General features: G+C 45.3%; 1 protein-coding gene across 3 annotated transcripts in view; it reads left to right on the top strand.

Annotated features, from left to right (window-relative positions):
* TRRAP (transformation/transcription domain associated protein) overlaps window positions 1-23,388 on the top strand; it is a 1,075,110-nt gene that overhangs the window by 10,975 nt on the left and 1,040,747 nt on the right. For all 3 annotated transcript variants that reach the window (XM_085629333.1, XM_085629332.1, XM_085629331.1), the window contains exons 2-7: window positions 4,275-4,435; window positions 4,982-5,031; window positions 5,665-5,775; window positions 17,457-17,561; window positions 18,366-18,449; window positions 18,626-18,682. In XM_085629333.1, coding sequence (XP_085485459.1) covers window positions 4,336-4,435; window positions 4,982-5,031; window positions 5,665-5,775; window positions 17,457-17,561; window positions 18,366-18,449; window positions 18,626-18,682 — 507 coding nt within the window. In that variant the 5' untranslated portion in view covers window positions 4,275-4,335. The remainder of the gene's footprint in view (window positions 1-4,274; window positions 4,436-4,981; window positions 5,032-5,664; window positions 5,776-17,456; window positions 17,562-18,365; window positions 18,450-18,625; window positions 18,683-23,388) is intronic.

Raw genomic sequence — 23,388 nt, 5'->3', positions numbered from 1 at the left:
TATCATAGTATGCAAACTTACGTAACCACAAATTAGGGACATTACTTCAGGTGCTGCACATGAAAAGGGGCACATTGATGACTTTCCTCCATGGTACATCACCATGGGTACTTGTCGTGCATCGCTTTGTGTGTCCCTATACTGTAAATCCTCCAAATCTCTCCTGATGAACAATACCAACTGCTACTCTCATGCATACCACTGAATGATAGCATTGACAACCACCTCACTTTCATGACTGTATACTTGTTCGTTTGTGTGCTTTGGTGTCTAGTTCTTTTTATTTCTGAGGATGGTCAGCATATCCTAGTATACCACCGTCTGTTGCATGCCTCTGTGCGCATGCACAATGCAAAATCTCAAACCCGTTGACCTCGCCCTTCTGTCTCAGGACGACCTCTACATTATTGTTCCTTGTTCGTAGGTTATAGGTTGCAGGGCCTTAAATAGCAATGGCTGTGTGATGTTCTGATTGTAACAAGATGCACTGATTTGTAGGTTTTGAAAGTCCTCACATTAGGCTAGGAATGCTGGTAAGAACATTGAATTAATTGCCTTTCTTTCCAATTTTTACGATATGTTATTCTCGGCAGACTGGTCTATTGAAGCCATACTTCTATGTATTGTATTTTTGGCTGAATCTACGCCATGCTTGCTGCTCCTTTTTCTTTCCATCGCAAATCCCACTCCTCATCTCAGAACTCTGAATATGTAGTGACTTGACTTAAGAAGATAGTTCCATGATCTATGGAGTGTTTGCTGGTAGCTCACATCCCTTGGAAGTTGAAGTGCGCTACCAATTCCAATGTATTTTCACGCTCAGCAGTGCCAGAAAATAAGTACAGGCATGGCATGACTGTCATTTTGTTGTCCGAATCGTTTGGTATGCCTTTTTATACTTTGATTCAGAAGTAGTTAGTTTTTTTTCTCTTTATTTTGGTAATGCAAGGGTCTCTAACCCTTTCTGTAATAAGAGCTACAGATGCTCAATGAAAATTACCTTGAGATACTGCTAGTGTTAGTGTTGTAATAGTGATCGCAGCAGACAAGATTACATTAGCGGCCACCTAATGTGAGATTACCAGAAGCGATCCCCTCAGTGCAAGGTTGCCGGATGTAATGTTAAAAATGCTTTGTTATTTTGGAATGCCTCTACCTGGGTAATAGTCACAGCTGCAACATCCCTGGCAAGCACCAAGGTAAAAAATGCTTTCAATATATTTCGGAAATTCAACCATTTTTCTACAAACCTCAGCATATGAGTTCTGAAAATACAGATTTTCGTCTTGTACATGCGCTTGGCAATTTTGGTATACATATACTAATTCAACAAAGAAAACATTTATAATTTAGTATGCTGGGCCGTACACTGAAGAGCTACTTACAGGTTGGTGGAGAGCTACTAGTAGCTCACAAGCAACTTTTTGGAGAAGTCTGGGATAATGTATCCTTTATGCTCGTTCTGTGCAAGTGTGCGCTTTTGGTTAGTGTGCGTTATCTTGTCATCACAAGTACTGGGTGTACAGTACCTTCAGGTGATCCTCACACTTTAGCAGCCATCGAGGCTATATTGTAATAGCTTCTCTAATTTGTCATGTTAAGGGGTTGGATTAAGTCCCTGCCAAAGTAATATAAACTTGTCCTCCCAGCAGAGCTGACACCCCAGGCTCCCATCACCAAAAGGCTGCTGCCACTTGTAAAATGTGAGTGAAAATAGTGTTTTGGAAACCTCACTGAATATTAGATGTTTTGACTTTTTTCATATCCCAGTAAAAATAAAACTACAAATGCTGGTTACCAACCTATGAGCGTAGAATGACTTTCACTGTTGGTTTTCAGAGGTCAGTCTGAGAAAAAAGCGTTGTTGTTCAGTCAACTACAGATTGTAGGGCATATGTGTTCGTAGCATGGCACTTTAATTTATGTGCAGGGAATATAAAAGATTTGTTATGGGTAATATAGATTACTGAGATTGGGGGTGAAAATCGTAACTATATATTGTATCTAACGTGGAACAAATAAATATATTAAACTTTTTTTATGGGTAATATGATGTATATTCAAATATTGATATAGGAATATGGCATATTAGGACAAAAAAATCTGTAAATAGTTAAAAAGCAGCTACGAACAGTGTAAGAGTGTGGAACTCCTTTGTCTGATCAGTTAGATGCATTTTGTCTTCTCTTGTGGCTCAGCCATAGATAGGTTCTTCTTATGTGTGCTATTTCCTGCAGTTATTGTAACCCTATTATTATGGAAATTACAATGATTCCTACCCACAAGTTATGTAACATTTTAGATACACTGATGTCACAGATAGTGTGTTTTCTGAAATAAAGGTTAAATATTTAGAAATAAACTCCAATCTAATCCTGCCTATTCAACACAAACCAGAATCCTAAGAACATATGCAGATGACGGTGGCCTATGTTAGATGCTAGCACATACATAGTATTGAGTAAATAAGTTAATCATACAAACCGTAAAGTGTGCTCAATGGAACAGATAACACTGTCACCCCAATAGTGTAAAGTATATAAGAGACAAGAGACAATTCCCCAACATACAAAGAATATATATTGAATGTTCAGAGCACCACCAATTGATTAGTAACTTTAAGCCTAAATAATCCATGCTTTGTTTACAGCCTTGAAAAAGTCATCAAGTACGACAAATCACGTGTCGGCTGTTTTTCAAATCAAATTGTACAAGAAACGGAACAATTTATTAAAGGTACTGGAACCATCGGTTTCTTGTAGTAACTCCACAATTTTGGATCCTATCTTACAAATATGGACCTGTCAAACTAACGGACTGCTTACTAATCCATTGGTGGTGCTCTGGAAATTCAATATATAAGCCAGAATCCTACCAGGCCCTTTAGGCGTCTCTAAAAGATAGATGTCCAAATTGCTCATGCACAACACAACTTTATAAACACATGGACTGTAACATCTTCGTTTATTTTATTTCATCTTGTTTAGCAGTGCTGCATATCAGATAATGTTAGTAAGTTCATATAATAAATTCATCGAAGAAAGAACTGTATTGCATAAAAATTAGCATCAACATATTTTAGCACACTTGCTCCTCTGGGATAGGCAACACTTGTGAAAGATAACCTGTCTCACTGAAAACATCGCTATATCTCCTGCAGTTTGATGCTACCGTACCTCATTTGCCTCCCGAATAATGTATGGGACGTGGAGGGACTCTATTCTGATATTGTAATCATCCTGCATTGTGAAAGAAATGAAGTTAGACTTGGTACTACAACACCTGTCATGATCACTGAACGTTAGAGCTGATATTTCGTCATCATGGTCAGTCTCACAGAGGTCTACAAATATACAGCTTGTTGTAGAGAGACGGAAGTAAACATATATTGGTCCATTCTTTCTTATATCTTGAACAGTCTGGTGTTACAGATATCCCACAAACTGACACAATTCATTAGAGAAAAATAAAAACCAAAAACAATCAAAGTATTGCCACTGATATTTTATCACCTGAAGGGATTGGTTAATCAGAAGCAACAATGCTTCAGTACGAATGGTATTGTTTAGCCTGCACATGTCTTACTCAGGTTTCCTGGTCTATACTGTCTACAGCTCCTGGTCACCTATTCTGTATTTCCTATTATTTGTCTGTGTTTGGTGTTTTTGTTGTTTGTTCTTGTAAGTTATGCTGCAAAGTCATACTGTAGCCACACCTCCGTGCTGGCTTACATGAAATGCAGCACTTTCTCATAAAATACCATTCACCCAGTTGTCCAGACATCTATCCACATTTGCATATCCATGTAACCATTGACTGATTCTTATACTCACCTACCACACACCGTATCAAATCAGTTAAGGTATATTTTAATTGATAATTTGGTCAGAACTTTAGGCTTTGACCGCGCTGGTTGAGTGATGTATGGGCCTACTACCTCTGACTTCTTATTGTCTGTTTTAAATGCATCCAATTTACTGTTTACAAATTTTTTTTGATGAAAAGTGCATAGTGTCTGTACCACCTAGTCTAGTACTCTCATAAACTGAAACAGGGCACAAACTTGGTTTATTTAAGGGTGTGGCCCATGTATTAAAATGTCCTCTTTGCTTGAATCCATTTGAAATGCGGCTTCCCTCTTAAGCATAATTCAGCTTTGTATAGGTTCCTACTGGTACAGTTCTTAAGCTTCTGAAAGGTTCTGGAGTATTGTGACATCTACCCACAATGCCTTTGAGAATGTGACTCTCTTCTAACAATTCTTCCTTTTCTAGGTGAGACAACATCACAGTGCTGACGCTTCACTAGCTTGTACCCTATTTGGAAAGAAGCAGAATGGCGTTTGTTCCATCACCAGCAACCCCTGTGGTTGACCAAACCACAATCATGAAGAAGTACCTGCAGTTTGTGGCAGCTCTCACAGACGTCAATACACGTATGTTTGTTGTTTGGGCTCAGTTTTTGATCATTGTTAATACCTTGTTTTAAACTTCACTCCAGATATAAATGCATTTGTTTAATGCATGTAGCTTTATAATGCTAATTGAATTTGGGAACAAGCAGATGCCCTGGGGGGTGCTGAGCGTTTTCTAATGTACCACAACTCCAAAGGATGACCTAAAAGCTAAGCTGGATACTAGGTTAAATTGGGGTGCGGTTTGCACAGTATGTGGGTTTCTTATATATTCATTGCTTTGTGTATTGCGTTTAACGGTCACTCTCTCGAAGTCTAGTAGTTTCTGTGTGGAAGAGGCAAAATGATGAATACTTACTACTTGAGCCCCAAAGATATACATGAAAGTGAATGTGAGAAATGAGTGTGTGCGCGCGCTATGAATGAGCTGTATGAGTGAGAATCTTTCATGTTGGGCGCTGATGGCAAACTGATAAGATCTGATTGCTTCTTCTCCACATAATAGTGGTGTACATTTTATCTTCTGTTTCGTATCTAAACTCTTGTTAAATTTTCTATTTTTCCCAGCTGATGAAACTAAGCTAAAAATGATGCAAGAAGTCAGTGAAAATTTTGAGGTAAGTTCTTCCAGTAAAATATTTTTAATCTTTCAGCATACAGTTGGTGGTCTTTTGGCATTCAGTTCCCAAGTTAAGGCTACTCCAGGCTCAATGGAGGTGAGACACCTTTGTAGTCGCACATTCCTCCAAGGATGACACCCAACTTTAGCCTGCATAATGTGCCACCTCCTGTGTTTTAGTCAAAGCCTCTTTGAGGCTCTTGCTGTGAGGCCTATTCTTTTGGTCCTGTGATACGGTTTGGTTACTGCGCCCTTTGGTTGTGAATATTGTTTTGCCACACTGGTGCACTCCAGTAAGATAGCCTGGTTACTTTCTATGTGAACTTCATGCATCAGTTCTGTAGTCACCAAATCTTGCTCATTAAAGTGTCTGTAGATTAAAACCCAGATACAGCAATAAAGAAATTAGTTTTATCAGACCCTAGTGTACTGGATGCTGAGATGCAAAGGACACTCTTAGCGGCATGCAGTGAGGTTACCGACTTCAGGGGCTTGTATTTTGGAACTAGTTATTTGTGGAAAGCAGTTCCACCAAAATGTATCCGTACATTTGTTGGTGTGCTTATATGCACCATGACTTCAATGCTTTTGAATAATGTGCACACTTTCTTTCCATCATTTTCAAATGTAGACTGTAACATCCTCGCCTCAGTATTCAACTTTCCTTGAACATATCATCCCTCGATTTTTGACCTTTCTGCAAGACGGAGAAGTACAGTTTCTGCAAGAGAAGTCTGCACAGGTATATCATGAAATTATGCTAAGGAGTGCATTTACATATGCCTTTTGATTATTTTGATTTAGAATTCACGTTATCTTTGGTTGCTTCGTTCCTATTTTATTTGATCCATTGTATTAAACTGTCCTGCTACTTAGTTACTCCAACCAATGTGCTATTCCAAAATTCGTATGGCTTTAAAACCAAGGAAGTTATTTGAAAGGGTTGACAAACGTGAACATGACTGCACATCCTGTGGTGTAGAAATATTATTTTAACTCCCTGCAGGGTCCTCACCATAGAATACTCCCAGATGCCAGATTGGATCTGAAAACGTCTCTAGCAATATTCCTGTGTACAACTAGGCGGCATCTCCGTATGGCATGGTGATGGGCCAAGTAGCGTGATGGCGCTACCACTTCACTCTGCCATCAGTTTCTTATGTTACTTTCTTTTTGTGCGATCCGCTGGATCTCAACGTCCAATTTCATCAGAGGTTTTCCTACATTTAATCCAGTGTGCTAGGTAACCATGTCCCCTCCTAAAACAACAGGTTCAAACTAGGCCAAGTTCCAGGCACGAACTCTCTCTTGCTTCTGTGGCTGTTCCCACACGCGGTCTACTTCGTGATCAAACTCATGCCAAATCCAAACACTGAAAAAATCAATGCGGAATATGACCCCATTCTGACACACTATTAAACAAGCATTTACAATGCAATAGGTCTCGCATTTTCAAAACTTTGACCTAATGGTATTGTAAATGACAATATCTTTTATTACAGGTTTTTTAAACCTAAATAAAAGGGATTGTCATTTACAAAGAGCAATAGCTCAAAATCTCGCAAATGCGAGTCCTATTGCATTGCAAATGCTTGTTTGTGTATACATACACGATATGAATCGGATAATTGTATTTACATTTCTACAGAGTTTGTCTACCTGTGTGGATGCTGCGGAGCCGGGTTAAGAACCGCTGCTCTAAGGTGTGTTCAGTCAGAGAATAGACGACATTAGAACTGCTGTTGCTGTATCGCACGCAGAGGTGATCCTGGCCAATCAGAAGAGCCGCTGAGAGCAGCACGCGCTCCGCAGTACACCACGCAGGTCTTTGCACAGCATTCGGGCAGCTCCTGGTTAGGACTGGCGCATGGGAGGCAACGGGGCACGTGGGGCTGGCCGACTGACTGGCTTACTTCTACTGATATTACTACTGATAGCACTCTGGGGCGATAAACCGTAAGCAGTAGGCAGGTGCAGGCCATGTGCAGAGTTCCTAAACTCACAGGTACATAAACCAGCAGAAAAACCACCGACTGAGGCCAGAGAGGAGACAAGAGACTGTCAGTTTGGTGCCACGCTTCCCTGTAGCCAGAATTGTTCTAAACACATTGGGAAGCGGTAGAGGCGGGCACCACCATGGGGAACAGAAAGGGAGAACGAAAGCAAGAGAGAGAGGTTGACAGGCCAAGTGAGAGAGGAAGGGGAGGGGAGAGAGGCAGCGTGAATGGGATGGGGAGTAAGAGCGAGAGATCGGAGCGAGCGGTGAGCAATGCATAACAAGCATTGGCATAGCCTATAGGTCTCGCTTTTGGGACCTTATAATTATTTAGTTATGCAGCACAATATCCTTAGTGCAACAACATCAACTGTTGCATGGCTAAACACTTATAAGGTCCCAAAGGCGAGACCTATTGGCTATGCCAATGCTTGTTTTCTTCTGATTCTGAGTATTTTGCACAGTTGTTTCTGCTTGCACTCCTTCTTTGGCCCTGGCCACCTCTCCTTTGTTTCCTTCTCCAGGGGGCCTTCCTCACCCCCTCGTTGCTCTGAAATCTTTGCGTTGATGTTCATCCGAAACTGTGATCCTGTTATTTGCTCCTTCTTTCTTGTGTAAATCTTCAGTTTCTATTTCTGATCCTGTGTCTGAACTCACATCACTATAGGATTGTTCTTGATAAGATTTATCGGTATCCTGTATTTTCTGCCTTCTAAGGTTTTCAAAACGACTGGCAAATGTGTATATCTGTCCTCTTTTGTAATCCAAACGGTCACTGAGGAATTCGGTTGTCTTTCTCTCTTTAATTTTCAGTTCATATTTTACCAAGCGTTCCTTCATTTCACCTTTGAAATTGGTGATTTTTATTGATTTACTTTGTTGTCCGGAATATTATTTAGATCTTTAATCTTATGGAGTACATCCTCCCTTTCTATTTCCGCATACTTTTTTTTTTTTTTTTGAAAACCTTTATTGACATTTCAAGCAATTACACATATGGGCCTACAACCCCCGGGGCCGGCCGCTAAACAATCAGAATAACAGAAAGCAGGTCTATCACAGTCAGTACCTCGGGGAGCAAAATCTCGACACTAGCATACTCCCAGTCGCTGAACAGCCCAGATAGGAGACCAGGATAATAAAGGTTTACATTTTATAATAGAAAAGGATGGAAGGATCAGGTGCCAAACAGTTTCCCAGCAGCGAAAAATGGCAGGCAGAACGATGAACGTAAACAATACACAGCAGTCTATCTAAGCAATGGCGCTGAAACAGTAAGTTCAGGATGTGGAGGAATGACACGGCCATTTGCGCCTGCAACCCCCTGCCCCAAGACCCCGGAAACTCCACGGAAATTATGGCACTCCGGAAACAGCAGTGATTAACAACAAAGGAGTACTACCATACTGATCCCAGAAAAAGACAAAGAAGAGTAAGAGAAGAAAAGGAGGTGAAAGACTAAAGGATCCCCCCCCCCCCAACCCCCCACCCTGCACCTCTGCAGATGAGTACGGCCCCCCCCCCCCAGCAGTGTGCCTGTCGCCCCGGAACCAGACCCGAAATATAGAAGAACAGAGAAAAGAAGTGGGAAAGGAGCCCCCACCAGACGGGGGGGTAGAGAGAGTATTAATAAACTGGAGGAGGGCCTGCAAAACACGCCCCCGGCTTCTCCCTCCCGCACCACACGATTTCCCATAAAGCATACAATAAAGAACACAAAATCGACCCTGTCAAAGAGGAGTAAGGAGCATTACGCACTTGGTACACTAACAATTATGCCATGAGAGCACACAACTCCCGAGCCCGCCCGCCTAGTAGGTGACCACCTCGGAAGGGTCAGCATCATCCTTGGCCACTCTTTGCAAACCCACCCATGCATTCCCCTCGTCCCAGTGCCATGTCCAATGTTACCAGGAAGAGAAGTGTCCAATAAAACTCAGGAAGCGACACACACAGGCAGGGTAAAGGGCTCTGAAGATCGACACAGTCAGCTCTAGGGGGGATCGTCTTTCCCGATGCCGAGCCAGGGTTTACACTGCACACCAGGCCCAGGAAGGCGGAATCAGCCAGGGCGGGCGACCGTTGCTTGGACGTTGCCTGGGTCGTCGGAGACCGCGCACGGGACAAGGCCACCCCCCCCCCGCTCAGGTCCGAAACCTCCGGAACAGACCAAATCCACAGCCAGCTGATCGCACGTTAATATACTGTCCGGAGAGGCCAGGTGTGCACTATTCACAGGGGCGGCCACGACACTGTCCCCCCGTGCGCGGCGTGAGAAGTCCCAGTGTACCTGGGGATAGGCAGGCGGCAACTGTTCCGATGCTGATGTCACTCCATCGAGCTTGCTCCCCAACACCCAGGCTCCGTGAATCAGGGCGGAGTGAAGGGCACCGAGAGCCTCGAGAAGGTCACCGTACCCCAGTACAGCTCCCGGCGCTCGCTCCGCTATGCTCCTCAGAGTCACACCCTCCCAATCCTGCTGCAACCCAGTGTACAGGATGGTGGACTCTGGCATACCAAAATGGCCGCTGGGTAGGTCCATCCCAGATCGGGACCGGGGCTCAGACACAAGCGCCTCGGGTTCCATGGCACTGGTAACTGGGTTCCGCGGGCAGGCAAGCAATGTGTCCGGTGTGTGGTCACGGGCCACAGTCGTCCCCACCACGGACCAGCGCCCGTGAAAATCCGGGAGCAGCCCACAAGAATCGGGACAAGTTACGGGCGGCGTCCGGGCAGCTCAGCGGCGAAGGCAGAAGCAATCACCGGAGAGTCCTGTAGTTGCCACCTCAGGCACGCACTCGTTCAGCTACGCTTAGTGGTAGGAACGACCACGGCGAAGCGCAGTCCGACATTCGCACCACTCCGGCAGTCCGACCCCACCCAGTCACCAAAGGCCGTTGTTGTTGCACTGCCGCCCGGCCACGGCGTTCACTCGAGATCCTGGCTCCGGGGCTGCACAGGCCGCAAACTTCAGACGGACATTTCTCCGGCGGTACCGCTGTCAGAAACTTCGGGGTCACACGGCCGGTTGCCGCTCGCGTTCACCAACACGGGTAGATAGCGCAGGCTAAGGATCTCGTGCAGGATATCTGTGCGGGGTGCGGAGGTTCACGGAGCCGGGAGCCTACGCTGCCGTCTCGGTCGCCATCTTGGCTCCTCCTCTATTTCCGCATACTTAATGAGCAATAGTATCATGCCCATTGAACCTAGCGCATTGTGTTCAGCCCAATCTCTGAGAAGGTCTGGATGAGGATTTTCGTATGTGGGTGTTATCATAATACGCAGGCATCTTGGTACATGTCCCACCTGGACATATTACTTCAGGGATGCACTCTCCTACCAGCGCCATATCTCTCTTTTTTTTAAACTTTTTCAAATGGATTCAAATTCTTTCTCAAATCATTCGTAATAGACACCACACTGCTACCTGCAGCTGTTCCCTTGGCTGAATTAATTTCCGTAAATAGTTTTAATGCTTCCTGTTCTCTAATGGCACATTCCTCTTCACTCATAATCACGTGCAATATTTCACACAGTTCAGTGCTGTTCCTGTCCATAGCACTTATCTGAGATTTCTACTGGAATGCACTGACCACGACTCCTGTTTTCGCAAGCCTGCCACTTACCCGGAAGGGAAGATTCCAAGCTTCGGGCGTCCTCCTACTCCTGAGTCTCGTATCCGCTCTTCAGGCAGCTTGCTGCAAACTCTCTGGGGGCACGCCTGACTTCCAAACAACAATGCGACTGCTGACGTGCTTCCTAACTGTCGATGGTGCCGTCCTGTTGCAACTTGCCGCCAAGCCTTTCAAAATGTCATACACTGCATCTGCTCACATCATAGGGTTATGACGGCATTCCTGAGTGAGGTGTTAATAATTTATTGGCACAAGTGAAAACATGTCGACACATTTCGATTGCTCAAGGTAATCTTGTTCACGATGAATTGTGCCATCTAGTGTGCAATTTAAATGCAATAAACTGCATATCAAACATAAAAAGTGCTCGCCATGACGTAGACTTTTCTCTTTTTCTGCCGTCCAACTTGGACGGCCTCGCCTGATTTCCTTCTGGCCCCATAAAGATAAGAAACCTTTTACTTCAGAAGGAAAGCAGGCGAGGCCGTCCAAGTGGGACGGCAGAAAAAGCCGAACGAAAACGTCACCAACAGCTCTTTCCCAATGGCTGGCCACCGTTTAGCATAAATGGTGACGCCGGCCAATGGGAAAGAGGGGCGGGGCTTAAAGACCTTTACTGAAAAATCCTCAAAACATTAAATCTCGCCAGCGAGACTGCGCATGTGCGCAGCCTACACTAGCGAGACCTAAAAAGGATTGTCAGTTAGTAAAAGGCACCGCGTGACAAAAAGTGAGTGGGAGCCAACAAGAAAAGTCAGGGGAACGAGCGCAAGGGATGGGCACAGGCAGAAAGGCAGGTGTTCAGGATACGAATAACCCAGAGCAACAGAAACAAACAGATAGCGGTGTGGGAGAAAACGGGTGTGAGGAGAAGTAGAGGCGAGGATAAATGGGAGAGTGGGGAGTAAAGAGAACGTGTGAGAAATAATGTGGGGGGATGAAGGGAGAGATAAAGAGAGAAAGAAGAGAAAATGAGAGAGAAAAAATTGGGCAAATGGGATAAATAAAGAGGATGGGTGAGAAACTGAGGGGGGGGGAATGAAAAGGAGAAATAGAAGGGGAATAAATGAAGGGGTGGGAAATTGGAGAGAGATAAAACCAGCATGATGGAGAATGAGAACAAGTGAAACAGAAGAGAAAGGAATATGGAGAGAAATAAAGAGGACGGCTGAGAAAGAGTGGTGGGTGAAAGATGAGTTAAGTGCGAGAAAATACATAGGAGGCGTAATGCACAGGAGATAAATGAAGAGAGAGAGGGCGAAAAAAGGTAAGTAAAGGAAGCCGAGCAGGAAAGATGGAAGGCAGTGCTGCAACATTATAATAAAGAATGTTAATGGGAGGGAGGAGAGGGTGAGAGGTAATCAGCGGTCGCAGATCGCGCGGGCTCCGCGCCTTCTGAAGGCGCTATTAATAGTCGCGAGCTCTTCACACCTCTCAGCCCATCATCCCGCTCTGAACCTGTCCCTGTCCCTTACCCGTCCGGGAGGTCGCCGTCTTCTTCTGACGGGGAAGGACTTCGCGTCGGGGTCAAGGGGTCACCGTGGTCGGTGGGCAGAGGTGGGCTGCCTGGAGGGGAAGTGCTGTCAGGAGGGGTCCCTGGGTTTTCGGCCAGGAGGGATGGGCTGCTCGGAGAAGGGCTGTCCGGAGGAGAATGGCTCCGGGGGGATGGAGGGGTGCCCCCCTGATGGGCCCCAGGCTCGGGCAGCAGCTCTATGAGGGCTCCGCAACACTCCCCCTCGGCGGGAGGAGGCGCAGGCACCGCACTCCTGGGGGTTGCCACGGTAACGGACAGATTCCTTCATGTGCCGGAGGGGAGTACCTCGCAACTAGAGGGAGGGAGAGAGAGAGTGTGGAAGGGGAGCACACCTACGGCAAGTATACAGGGGCAACTAACCTACGACCAGCACAGAGGAGGGGAGGGGCTGAGAGGGCACAGGGAGAGAAAGAAAAGGTGGAGGAAAAGAATATACTAGGAAGGAAATGGAGACACAGGTGAGAGATGAAAAGGAGATACACCGATACTTGGCAGATTAAAAGGGAGGGGTTTCAAGAAATAAATAAAAAGGAGGTAAATAAATTAAATATATTACAGGCGAGAGGTAAAATGGAAGGGGTACAAGGGAAAGACAAGAGGGGTGCACAGGTGTGGGGGGTTAAAGGAAAAACTTGCACAGAAAAAGTGGAAGGGGGCATGAACAGGAAATGGAAAGAAGTGCAATTGGTAGATGCAATCATAAAACAAAGCCGCGAGTGGTGCGCGCGTGCCATATGGTTTCAATTATCACGCCCGTGTCTGGGCACGGTAATTGAAACCATATGGCAGGAATGCACGTAATAGACACCAATAGGCCATGGGCGGAGCAATGCGCCCGCCTTTGGCCTATTGTATGCTATTTTAAAAACGAACACGCAGGCAAAGGCCAATAGCAGGCCACAAAAGTAAAAACACACGCACGAGCGTGTACAATTCCAGGGTCCATTTCAGAACCCTGGACAAAAGGACTCTCAACCTGCGCGAGCACTGCTGCACAGTGCAACGCAGGGCGCGAGCCCTAAAAAGAAGGCGTCATGATGTCACTTGGTCTCCCTCTGATCCCCAGTCGTGGAGCAGATTCCCCAACTGATTCTATTGCACCTAGGTTGTTCTGGCCCATCAATAACACTCCCAACATATTGACGTCTTCAAGGAGGCCTTGCTGCCGATTTTTGGTGTACTTCAGGCTCCCTCTGGCCCACTTTGGGCCCTAAAGAAATGCTAGGGCCTTCAGTTGGGTTGCCTTTGATGGAGCCATCTGATCCCTAGGGATCTGCAATTTGCACCGTACCGACCTGGTACAGACATCAATTCCGGTGCCACGGTGTACTGCGGGCCCTTCCTTGTCGACACTAGTACCAATGCCAGCAGCTCTGGAATAAAATTTGGGTCTTATTCTAATGTTTCACACTGAACTAACTTCAGCCCGATCTCAATCGTGTTGTGCTATAAGATTGCACAAGTGAAACCGGTCATCATCTTAGTCTGACTGTGAACCTGTGCCTCTACCGGGGAGGACACTACTCTGAACAAGTTACACCCAAAGAGGGAGATTTTGATGTTACAGTTGACAACGTTTTCTTGCACTTACAACAGGCCAGTGGGCTTGGTACCCCCCCCCCCCCTCTCATTTACATGGGGTTTGTCTCCAACAAAAGAGTGCATCATTTGCACTAGTAGTTTATGGGCAGCTGAGATTCTGTATTTGCAGCTGCCTTCAATTGAGACCAGAATGAACATCCTTACAGAAATTTCACAGCCAGGGCAAGCCATGTCTGAGCCCTTGCTCCCCATTCAACAAGTTCCTCACCAATACCTTAACTGGCACCTGGACAAATCCCTAATCCTGCCCAACTTTGAATAGGTGGGGGGGGGGGGGCAGGCGTCACACACTCGCTCCTGTTTTTTCGGATTTTTCTCACCACACATCCTACTTCAGAGAGCCTTGGTGTTTAGGCTTCAACCAGTAAAATGAACCCAAATTTTTGCCACGTGACTCCTCCCGATAGGGAGGTCAACAGGATAGAGGCGTTTGGAAAAACGATGTTCTTGCTTGCTAGCCTGACATGGAGATAGATCAATGCTGTTGGGCCATGGCCCGTGAGATCTTGCCGACAATTCTAGAAAATCTTTGGACCTCTCAGGCTCCATCAATGCATGAGGGACAAGACATGCACAAATATGTGATTAGTGTCTATATACTATTGATTGCCTGGGTAGGGTGGCTAGCACCAGTGTTGGGCTCTGCCAACGCGCCTGGATGCATTCCATAACTTTATTTGGAGATATACAAGAACGTCTCATGGACGTCCTTCGATGATTCACATCTTCTCGGTGAAAAAAGTCAATTCTACCTTGAAGCTCTTTAAACAGTGTAGACCGACGGTGCGCTCCAAGGGTCTGGTGACTTCTGCCAAGCAGTTCCTGCAGAAGTTCAAATAATTCATAGGCTACTCCAGAGAGCTCACATATAGGCAACAACAATCTTCCCAATCACGGCAGCAGTCACCCGAGTCCTTTTGAGGCCAAAGATATGGGTCTGGCAGCCAACATACAGGACAGCAGGAGCGACAGACACCAAGCCTCTTTAGTTTGCCCTTAGTGGCATCCTGGCAAGATTCAGCTCTTCCTCCCAGGGAGATGATCCATCACGTCCGACAGGTGGGTCCTACGAATCGTTCAACTTGGCCCTATTTTAGACATTCAACCTCTGAATGTCTTCTCTGCAAGAACAAATTCAAAATTCTCATAGTGGCCCAGATCCTCTTTGCTCAGGACTCTTGGGACTGGATGATGTCCTTGGATCCGTGGGACATGTATTTTCACGTACCTGTCCTCCATTCCTACACAGACATTGCGTGTGGTTCAAGGTAGCCCAGGTACACTTTCAGTTTGCTGTGCTCCCCTTTTGCTTCACCAACGGTCCGTGGCGGTGTCTAGCTCTGAAGGTCTTCCTGCTGTCCATCTAGGGGAGACTGATTCAGGTCCCCACAGAAAACACCACTGACTTGGTATTGCAGCTAACAGGGCAGAGTGGGGTTGTGGGGTCTGCGCCTCTGGAGTTGGTTGGAGCTTCAGGGTATTTTCCTAATTGCAAACCACCTAGTGGGGTACTTGAATGCCATAGTGGACGAGCCAAGCATGTGGCATCTGACAGATCAAGAATGGCGTGTAGATCCGGCGGTGGTGCAGGGCATCTTCCAGCAGAGGGGAGAACCTTGGCTTTTTTTTTTCTTCCACTGTCTAGAATGTACATTGTCAAAAGATTTGTACTCACTAAGAATTGTATTAGTCTTGAATGCCTTCCTACCTCTGCCCTTACTTCCAGAATTTCTGAAAAATATCAGGAATGACTGGGCCCAAGCTATCTTTGTTACTCCGGATTGGTCCAGGAGGGTGCAGTGCCCAGAACCTCTGGGCATGAGCATCAGTTCTCTGATCAGGAGTTACTTCTGATTCAGCAACACAACGGTGTCCTTCACCTGAACCTGTGCAATGTACACCTCCATGTGTGGAGATTGAGGGGTGGCATTGACTTAATTTGATTGAACACCCTCATTGTGGATGTCCTCCTCGCTGCCAGGCGATCTTCCACAAAGTCTATTTATGTAGGGCGCTGGGATAGATTTGTGGCTGGGTGTGCTATCTACAAGATTGACCCTACCCTGTGGAGAAGTGTGGCTCAATGATTAGAGCGGCAGACCCTGATGCAGAGGTCTAGCCCGGGACCAGGGTTCAATTCCCCGCCTCGGCGGGTCTTGGGCTCAAAAATTCCACGGACCTGATAGTTCTCGCCTCGGTGCCTATTCCAATCATGGAGTCCCACTCTGCAACTCTGGGCAATAGCTTGCTTAATCTCCACAACGGCCCCACCAACGCTAAGGATGCCTGGCCTCCACCTTGGGGGTGCCCAGGAGTGGACGCCTCACAGGGAAAGCCAGGATGGGTTCCACAGCGGTATTCGTACAAGCGCCTTGAGACCCTTGCGGGTGAGTAGTGCGCTATACAAGTATCAAATTTACAATTTCAAATTTTATTTACCCTTCTTTTCATGCCAAGGTGTCACATGTTCTTTTCTCATTTTTGTCTTTGGATAAGCAAAACTTTGCTGTGGGAACTAGTAATGGTTATTTATTCAGCACCTTTGAAAATGTTCAAGACTAATCAATCCTTGTTTAAATCACCTATTGTGATAAGGTTTAAAAAGGTTTTACGAGGGTTGTGTCCAAGATGGCGCCCAAGCGGTAGCAAACCTGCAGAGCTCTGCCATCTTCCCCGCTATTTCTGGCAGAAACGAGGTATTCCGACTTACAAACGCCTCCCGTACGACCTCAGAAGAGTTGCAGGATTACAGTGGGATGCTTTTCTGACAGTAGCACAGCCCCCCCCATGCTGGTATCACAGCTCTGCTGTTCGCCGCCTCGGCCTACCTACTTACAACATGGCGGCCGCCTAGAGTACCGCAAGGTGCACGTTTGAATCAGCTGATGATCCCCACCTATTTACAGGCCAGACTACAGCTGAATGCGCTGGGCTCAATGGCTGGGACCCACGTGGTGAGCGTGGCTGACAGGCGGTGAATGGGCGTGACACCTGACCCGGGAGAGCAGCAAAGGAGTTCTCAGAGGGCCCGGCGAGCATTTCTGGGCCTCCAGGACAGCGCGAGGCTCAGTCATTGGCTCTGGTTTTGGAAATGTTGCCAGGCAGTCACATGGACTTCTATCTGTGTTTTCACCAGACATTACAGCATTGCCTCTCACACCTACACGGAGGGTCATTTTGCCAGCTCAGTCGTGCAGGGCTTGGAGCAACATTCATACCTCAGGCACACCTACTTGAAGGGGCATTGCTTTGTTACCGATACACAGTATGAGGAATCTCAACTTAGAATTATCTATCAGAAGAGTAACTTACTTTCCTTCGGTAGCACTCTTTTTGGTGACCGCTCTTTCTAACTGCACATTCTTCACCGCTGACCAGGTGGTTCTTCTTTTAAATTGGTTTATAAAGCTTAACTGTTTAATCACAGTAAATGGGAAGACAAACCGAACGGTGGGGTCTTCTGTGGCATCAGCGGTTAGGGACATAGAGGCAGAGTGAGGAATAAGAAATCTTTTGGATTTTTGTTTCTGAATGATTTTTCTGCTTTCCCTGTTTTAAATGCATGATTGCCCAGCATAGATCCATTTAGAGATGTGTTCCTTCATCTGTTAATGAAAGTTGTTAATTGTGTTTTTTTGAAATATTTTTCTTTCTAGCAATTGCGGAAACTTGTGCTTGAAATAATTCACAGAATTCCAACCAATGAACATCTGCGCCCACACACGAAAAACATTTTATCTGTGATGTTTCGCTTTCTGGAGGTATGTTTTTTAATTTGCGCTCTTTAATTTATGGTTATCAGATATTTTAATTTCAGCGCTACTTTGTTTAGAGGAGTTATTTGTGTGAGGTGATGGGGCAAAATAACTTTTAACAAGAAGTATGTCATTCATTGTGGTTCCTTAATGCGAGCTTCTCACAGGAAGATGACATTAGTTTTTCATGCATCCTTTCTTCTGGATTATATATGCAATGTGATCAGTTTACTTTCTTCTTGTAATGTTTTTAGTGGGTGCTTGCCTTCTTGCCACACGTTGAGTTACATTTCTTGACTAGAAATCCTAGCTGATTACTTTTCTGTCGTAAAGTCAGCTTCTTAATTGAATTTGTGTAGTTTGCCATGCGTTCGATCTGCAAATGCTACACAAGTTTAAATTACTGTTTTGATACTTGTGTGTCATGTATGTCCTCTGGACATACAAGCCAATGTACAGATAGTGTTATTATTACTCCACTGATCTGCATGCTGTTTTAACTATCCTTTGCGAGCACAACCATGTATTTAAATTGCCTGTTTCATTAGTGTCTGATAGATAGCTGATGTAATCTTGAGGGGGTTGCCTGCACTGTCCATTCATATATTTCAAGGGTTTTTAGATCGGACTGCTCAACTGGATGATGTCCATGTTTTTGAGAATGAGTTAATTCAAATCCATTTAGCTGTGCAGAACCAATATCTTTGCACCCACCCAAGCCAGGAAAAAAGCTCACTAGATTAGCATACCTGGAATGCTCTATCAAGCCATTCAAAAACTGTTATATTGCTCTTTTCCTGTTTCCAACAGAGTGAGAATGAAGAAAATGTTCTTATCTGCCTGAGGATAATAATCGAGCTGCACAAACAGTTCAGGCCGCCAATCACTCAAGAGGTAAGCATTGGTCCTGAAACATGTGGTGTAATGCATGCAAGACCTTCCTTAAAAATGTAATTATAGTTAAGGAGTTAATATGCTTTGGCGCCATCACCTTTATTACTTTCAAAGGTGACTTTATTTGTACAGTTTTCTGCTTGGTTATGATTTTGTCATCTTTTTTATTTCTTTAGATTCACCACTTTTTGGATTTTGTAAAACAAATTTACAAAGAGCTGCCAAAAGTTGTGGTATGTATCACATACATTGATTTGGTGGTTATATGTTTAAATGACAAGTTCAAGATTTAAAAAATCTGGCCATACCTCATGCTGTACTGTCATAAACATTCATCTTTCTGAATGCTGTGCCAGCTTGTAGGCAATTCGTTTTGTGATGATTCAGTCTGTGACCTTGTAAATACGACAGGTTTTTTTTTGCTTCTTTTTTTAGTCTGATGAAATACTTATATTTTAAAAGTGGGAACCAAATTTTTGATGCAAATTTCAAACTTTGATCTAGGACACTGGTTTTTAACCTGTGGCTGGTGGACCCATGGGGGTCTGTGACTCCTACCGAGGGGGTTGCGATTTAATAAAGTGTACGTGAATAAAGAAGCAAAACTAAAGTTTCAAAAGCTTTGTGAAATGTGATGGAATATAAAATTTCCTAGCAATTGTGAAGGAAAGTTTCGATTCTATTAATGACACCGTGGCTAGATGTATGCATTTCTCTTTCCATTCATTTGTTTCGGCAGCCCAATAAAAGCACTTCCTCTTTCTTTGTGTGGTCTCTCATGCTGTCATTTGATCCTAGAAGAAATAAATAATGCAAGTCTTGCATTCCGTGTCTCCTTCATAGCAATCGCCAAACTCTACAGCTCATACTAGAACTTTGAAAAGAATACCATCATCATAGTTCTTAGGTCTCGCCTGACCCAGCGCATGCGCTGGTTTGGCGAGACTTATTGAGAGGGCTCCAAAAAGTGTTACCAGGCCAGCCTAGAGCTACAGTGCATGTGTGTGGACGCGCGCGCCGTGCTTTACTGCGATTATTTTCGCGGCCGCTTTGATGTTTGATCGCGATCACTTTCACGGCCGCTTTTCATAGCCAATAGGTCTCGCCTTTGGGACCTTATAAGTATTTAGTTATGCAACTGTTGCATGGCTAAACACTTATAAGCTCTCAAAGGCGAGACCTATTGGCTATGCCAATGCTTGTTTTATTTGTCCAGGCGTGATCCTTCTGCCAAAGTCAAGGGAGGGAATGTTTTCGGACAACAATAATTGGGTGGTATAATCCATAATCCTCGCCTGTAGGGAACGGGGCTTTTGTTGCAGTTACCCCCCCCCCCCCCCCCCCTTCCACTTTCTGCCCCCTTTTGAGCTACTAAATGCTGATTTTCAACTCTGACAGTGCACTGAGACCTGCAAACTAGACCTTGATGCAAGTGTTCTTTTTTGTAGGAAAGTGGGTTTCTTTTGCGGTATTCCCCCACTTTTTGCCTGACTTTTGGTGCAACTTTGTAGAGTACTGGATTTCAGCTAATCAGGTTCCCAGTACCAGTGTTCCTTCTCTAAACCAGTGATACTCAAAGGACGGCCCGGGGGCTGCATGCGGCCCTCCTGACCTTTACATGGGCCCCCTGGTCAAGAGCAGCACTGGGCTGCTGTTTTCTCGACTCAGCAGAGGCATTGAGAAATAAGTGAAATAAACAGGCAAGCCTTTATTTAGAGGTTAATTGAAGTTAAAGAAAGGAGGTAACTAGGTTATCCTGCACCGTCTAACTTTAGAAACACTTATATCATCTTGCAACAAAAGTGTAAAAATATTATAAGGTCTCTTCAAAATTCAAAAAGTGTATTTCATTAACATGAAGAACCGTTTCAACTTAGTATGTCACATTATGTCAGTGCTTTGAGAAGTATTTTTTTTAAAGCAATCTTCTTCAAAAAGGAATTTAACAAACAGTAATTCTTCCCCCAACTCTCACAATAATGTCAACATTGAACTAAATGCAAGTCAGTTTTTAAGTGCACTCTTTGGGCTGGGTTCCTATATACACGAAAAACATAGTTTCATAAATCAAACACAGGAGGTTTTGTACAATACACATCCATAAGGCATATATTTCAATGTCCTTTTTATATGATCATGAAGAAAAAGGAGGGAAAATGAAATTATACAATTGTCTAGGATTGAACAGTTTGGCAAGTGGGGAAGCCGGGATTAATCCCAGGCTTTCTGGTTTCACATTGTGTAATTTTGCCACTGGATTTATATGCTTCACTTTCACTACACCCACCATACTGGCACTGCCCTCTCGGCACCACCTGCCCTAACCGCCACCCTACTGGCATCAATGTGGCCCTCTGTCACACCACAGACAAACCTTTTGGCCCCTGGCAAAATGTTAGTGAGTACCCATGCTCTAAACTCTTACCACAATTGGCACAACGTCAGACTCCCTTGTACGTCCCTAATAAATGGTACCCCTGTTACCTAGCGCTTTGGGACTGAAGAGGGTCCCCTAGACCCTTCACCAATGGCATGCAATGCATGCATACTGCCACTGCAGCCTGCTTCTTGGTGCAGAGTAAAATGGCGAAGTCTACATGGCAAACTGCCTGTGTGCCATGCCCAGCGACACTGCTTAAATTATATTTGTCACCCCTCTAGCAGGCCCTAAAATCCCTAAGGCAGGGTGCACTATGTCTCAGGTGTGGGCAGATCTGCCCCGAGAATATTTAAGTCTATTCTTAACATTGTAAGTGCCGGGTAAGCCATAGAGTACACGGGCTGGAAACTCGACAACTCGAGTTCCCCAGCACCATGATGACTTCACTCCTCTTAATAAACCCACACTGATGCCAGTGTTGGGTTTATTAAAACATGTACCCAGAGGGCATCTCAGAGGTGGCCCCTGAAAACCTACCAACCCTGGTGTGGTCTCTGACTGTCTTTAGGCAGCCTGTCACCACCATACATTTTTCTGGAGCCATGGGTCAAAAGCCCCTGCTCTCTGAGACAAGAATCAAAGCTCAAAGGATCACATCTCCTCACCCAGAATGAGCTTAGTGCTCGAGAGGGATGCTGCAAAGGACTTGCTTACTTTTTAATATGATCTCAGCATCTGCTGCTAGCAGCAGATGGCAGGCCCCGGTTCAAACCCCACCACTTTTTGTGGGAAAATGTATTGAGAAAAGGAGGTATGCCCCCGTCACCAACTACACCCCTCAGGTGCTGGAGGCGATGGGAAGCATGTTTTTCAGTACCCACCATCTTGAAGATGGGACTTACCCAATCAGGGCTAGAGCTATGCCCCCCTTCCACAGGAGGGTGGCATAGTGGGTGTAGACACCCCAGGTAAGCAACCCATTGGTCCCAACCTGTCACTCCCCTGTAATCCCCCTAAATCTAGTATTTAAGTGGCTCCCCAGACCCTGAAATCAGATTACTGATGACCTAAGAAGAGCCAGGCTCTACAGCATCGCACCAGCAGAAAAGACTGCAGTAACCAACTGATTTGGCCCCGTCCCTACCAGCCTGTCTGCAGCCCTTAATGATCTTGCGCTAAAAGACGACTCGTCCTGCAGCCCAGAGACCTCCAAAGCCTTGGGAGGGCCGTATGCCTTAGACTAAGATCAATATCTCCCGAGAATAGCAGACCTTTTAAAGCAGAAACCAACTGGCCCTTCGAAGGTTCTGTAGCACTTCTGCTGTGGGTTGAGCCCTGACGGACTTCACCTCGACGCCTGCAGCTGCAACTTGAAGACTCCCCCTGACTGTGACCTGCCTGATAAACTGTTTCCCGGCACCAAAGGACACTCCTACATTCGAAGCTCCTGGACCTTGGGGATCTGGACCAATGGTGTTCCTATGTCCCTTAACAATTCTACTTACCTGGGCAGCTGTGGGTTCTCTTCGTACGGCCTCCTGGGCTGATCCTCTTTTCAAAATTGATCTCACCCCCCGATTGGTTTGTATTAGGACTGGTGCTGGGTTGGCACTCTGTACCCGGCCGCCCATGTATCGCTGGGGGTGTAAGTTTGGTGCTACCTTGTAGCCCCCCCTCGCCCCCTGTACTTAATTTAACTTCAGGATCTCGACCCTCCCCCAACACCGATTTACTCACCTGTGAGCAGCGTGTCTTCGAGTATCCTTAGTCTCCATTGATTAGCATTGGGCACCCCAACTCAAATTTGAACTTTGCATCCGCCCGACCATGTGCTTCGGGTGGTGCACTCTTGGTACTTATTTGAACCCTGCCGGTGTTGATCAAAGACCCTGAAGACTAAAATTGTAAGTCGGGTATTTATCTGTAAAAACTGCACTCTTGTTTTCCTCCCATAGGTTAACATTGCAAAGCCTGAAAATTGCATTCTGTCCACTTTTTAAAAGCGTAAAATATTTTTCCCGAAAAACTTACTTAGGTTTTTGCGAACATCTTGGTCTTAAAATAAATCTTGAACAAAGTTCATTTTTCGAAAATGTGTGTGGATCTCCTTTTTGAGTCGTGACATTTATTAATAACTGCATAACAAATGTCTTACAATCCTCTTTGTTAGGCTTAAGGCTGCTCACCCACACTACCCCATATAGAGCACTTTGGGTTTACATTGAGTCCTGTACACTTCTGGGGAACGTCTGAACTCTGCACGATATAATTACTTAGTGGTATATCATATAATGAGCCAGCTTCCTACACTTACCTAAAACAAGGTGTAATTGCTACAGTTGGCGAAGGAGTTTAGCACCCCTGTAAAGGCCTAGTAAATGGTACCCCAGGTACCTAGGGCATGAGTACTAAAGAGGGTCCCCAAGGGCTGCAGCATATCTTATGCCACCCTAAGGGACGCACATACAAATTCCACACTGACTGGCATTGCAGGTTGCTTGACATGATGCAAACCATGAGTGGAAATATGGCACAACACACTCCTGTGTGTTGTGCCAA

The sequence above is a fragment of the Triturus cristatus genome, chromosome 10, assembly GCF_964204655.1.
Source record: "Triturus cristatus chromosome 10, aTriCri1.1, whole genome shotgun sequence".
NCBI classification, from domain to species: Eukaryota; Metazoa; Chordata; class Amphibia; order Caudata; family Salamandridae; genus Triturus; species Triturus cristatus.
This window is presented reverse-complemented; position numbering and strand designations above follow the sequence as displayed.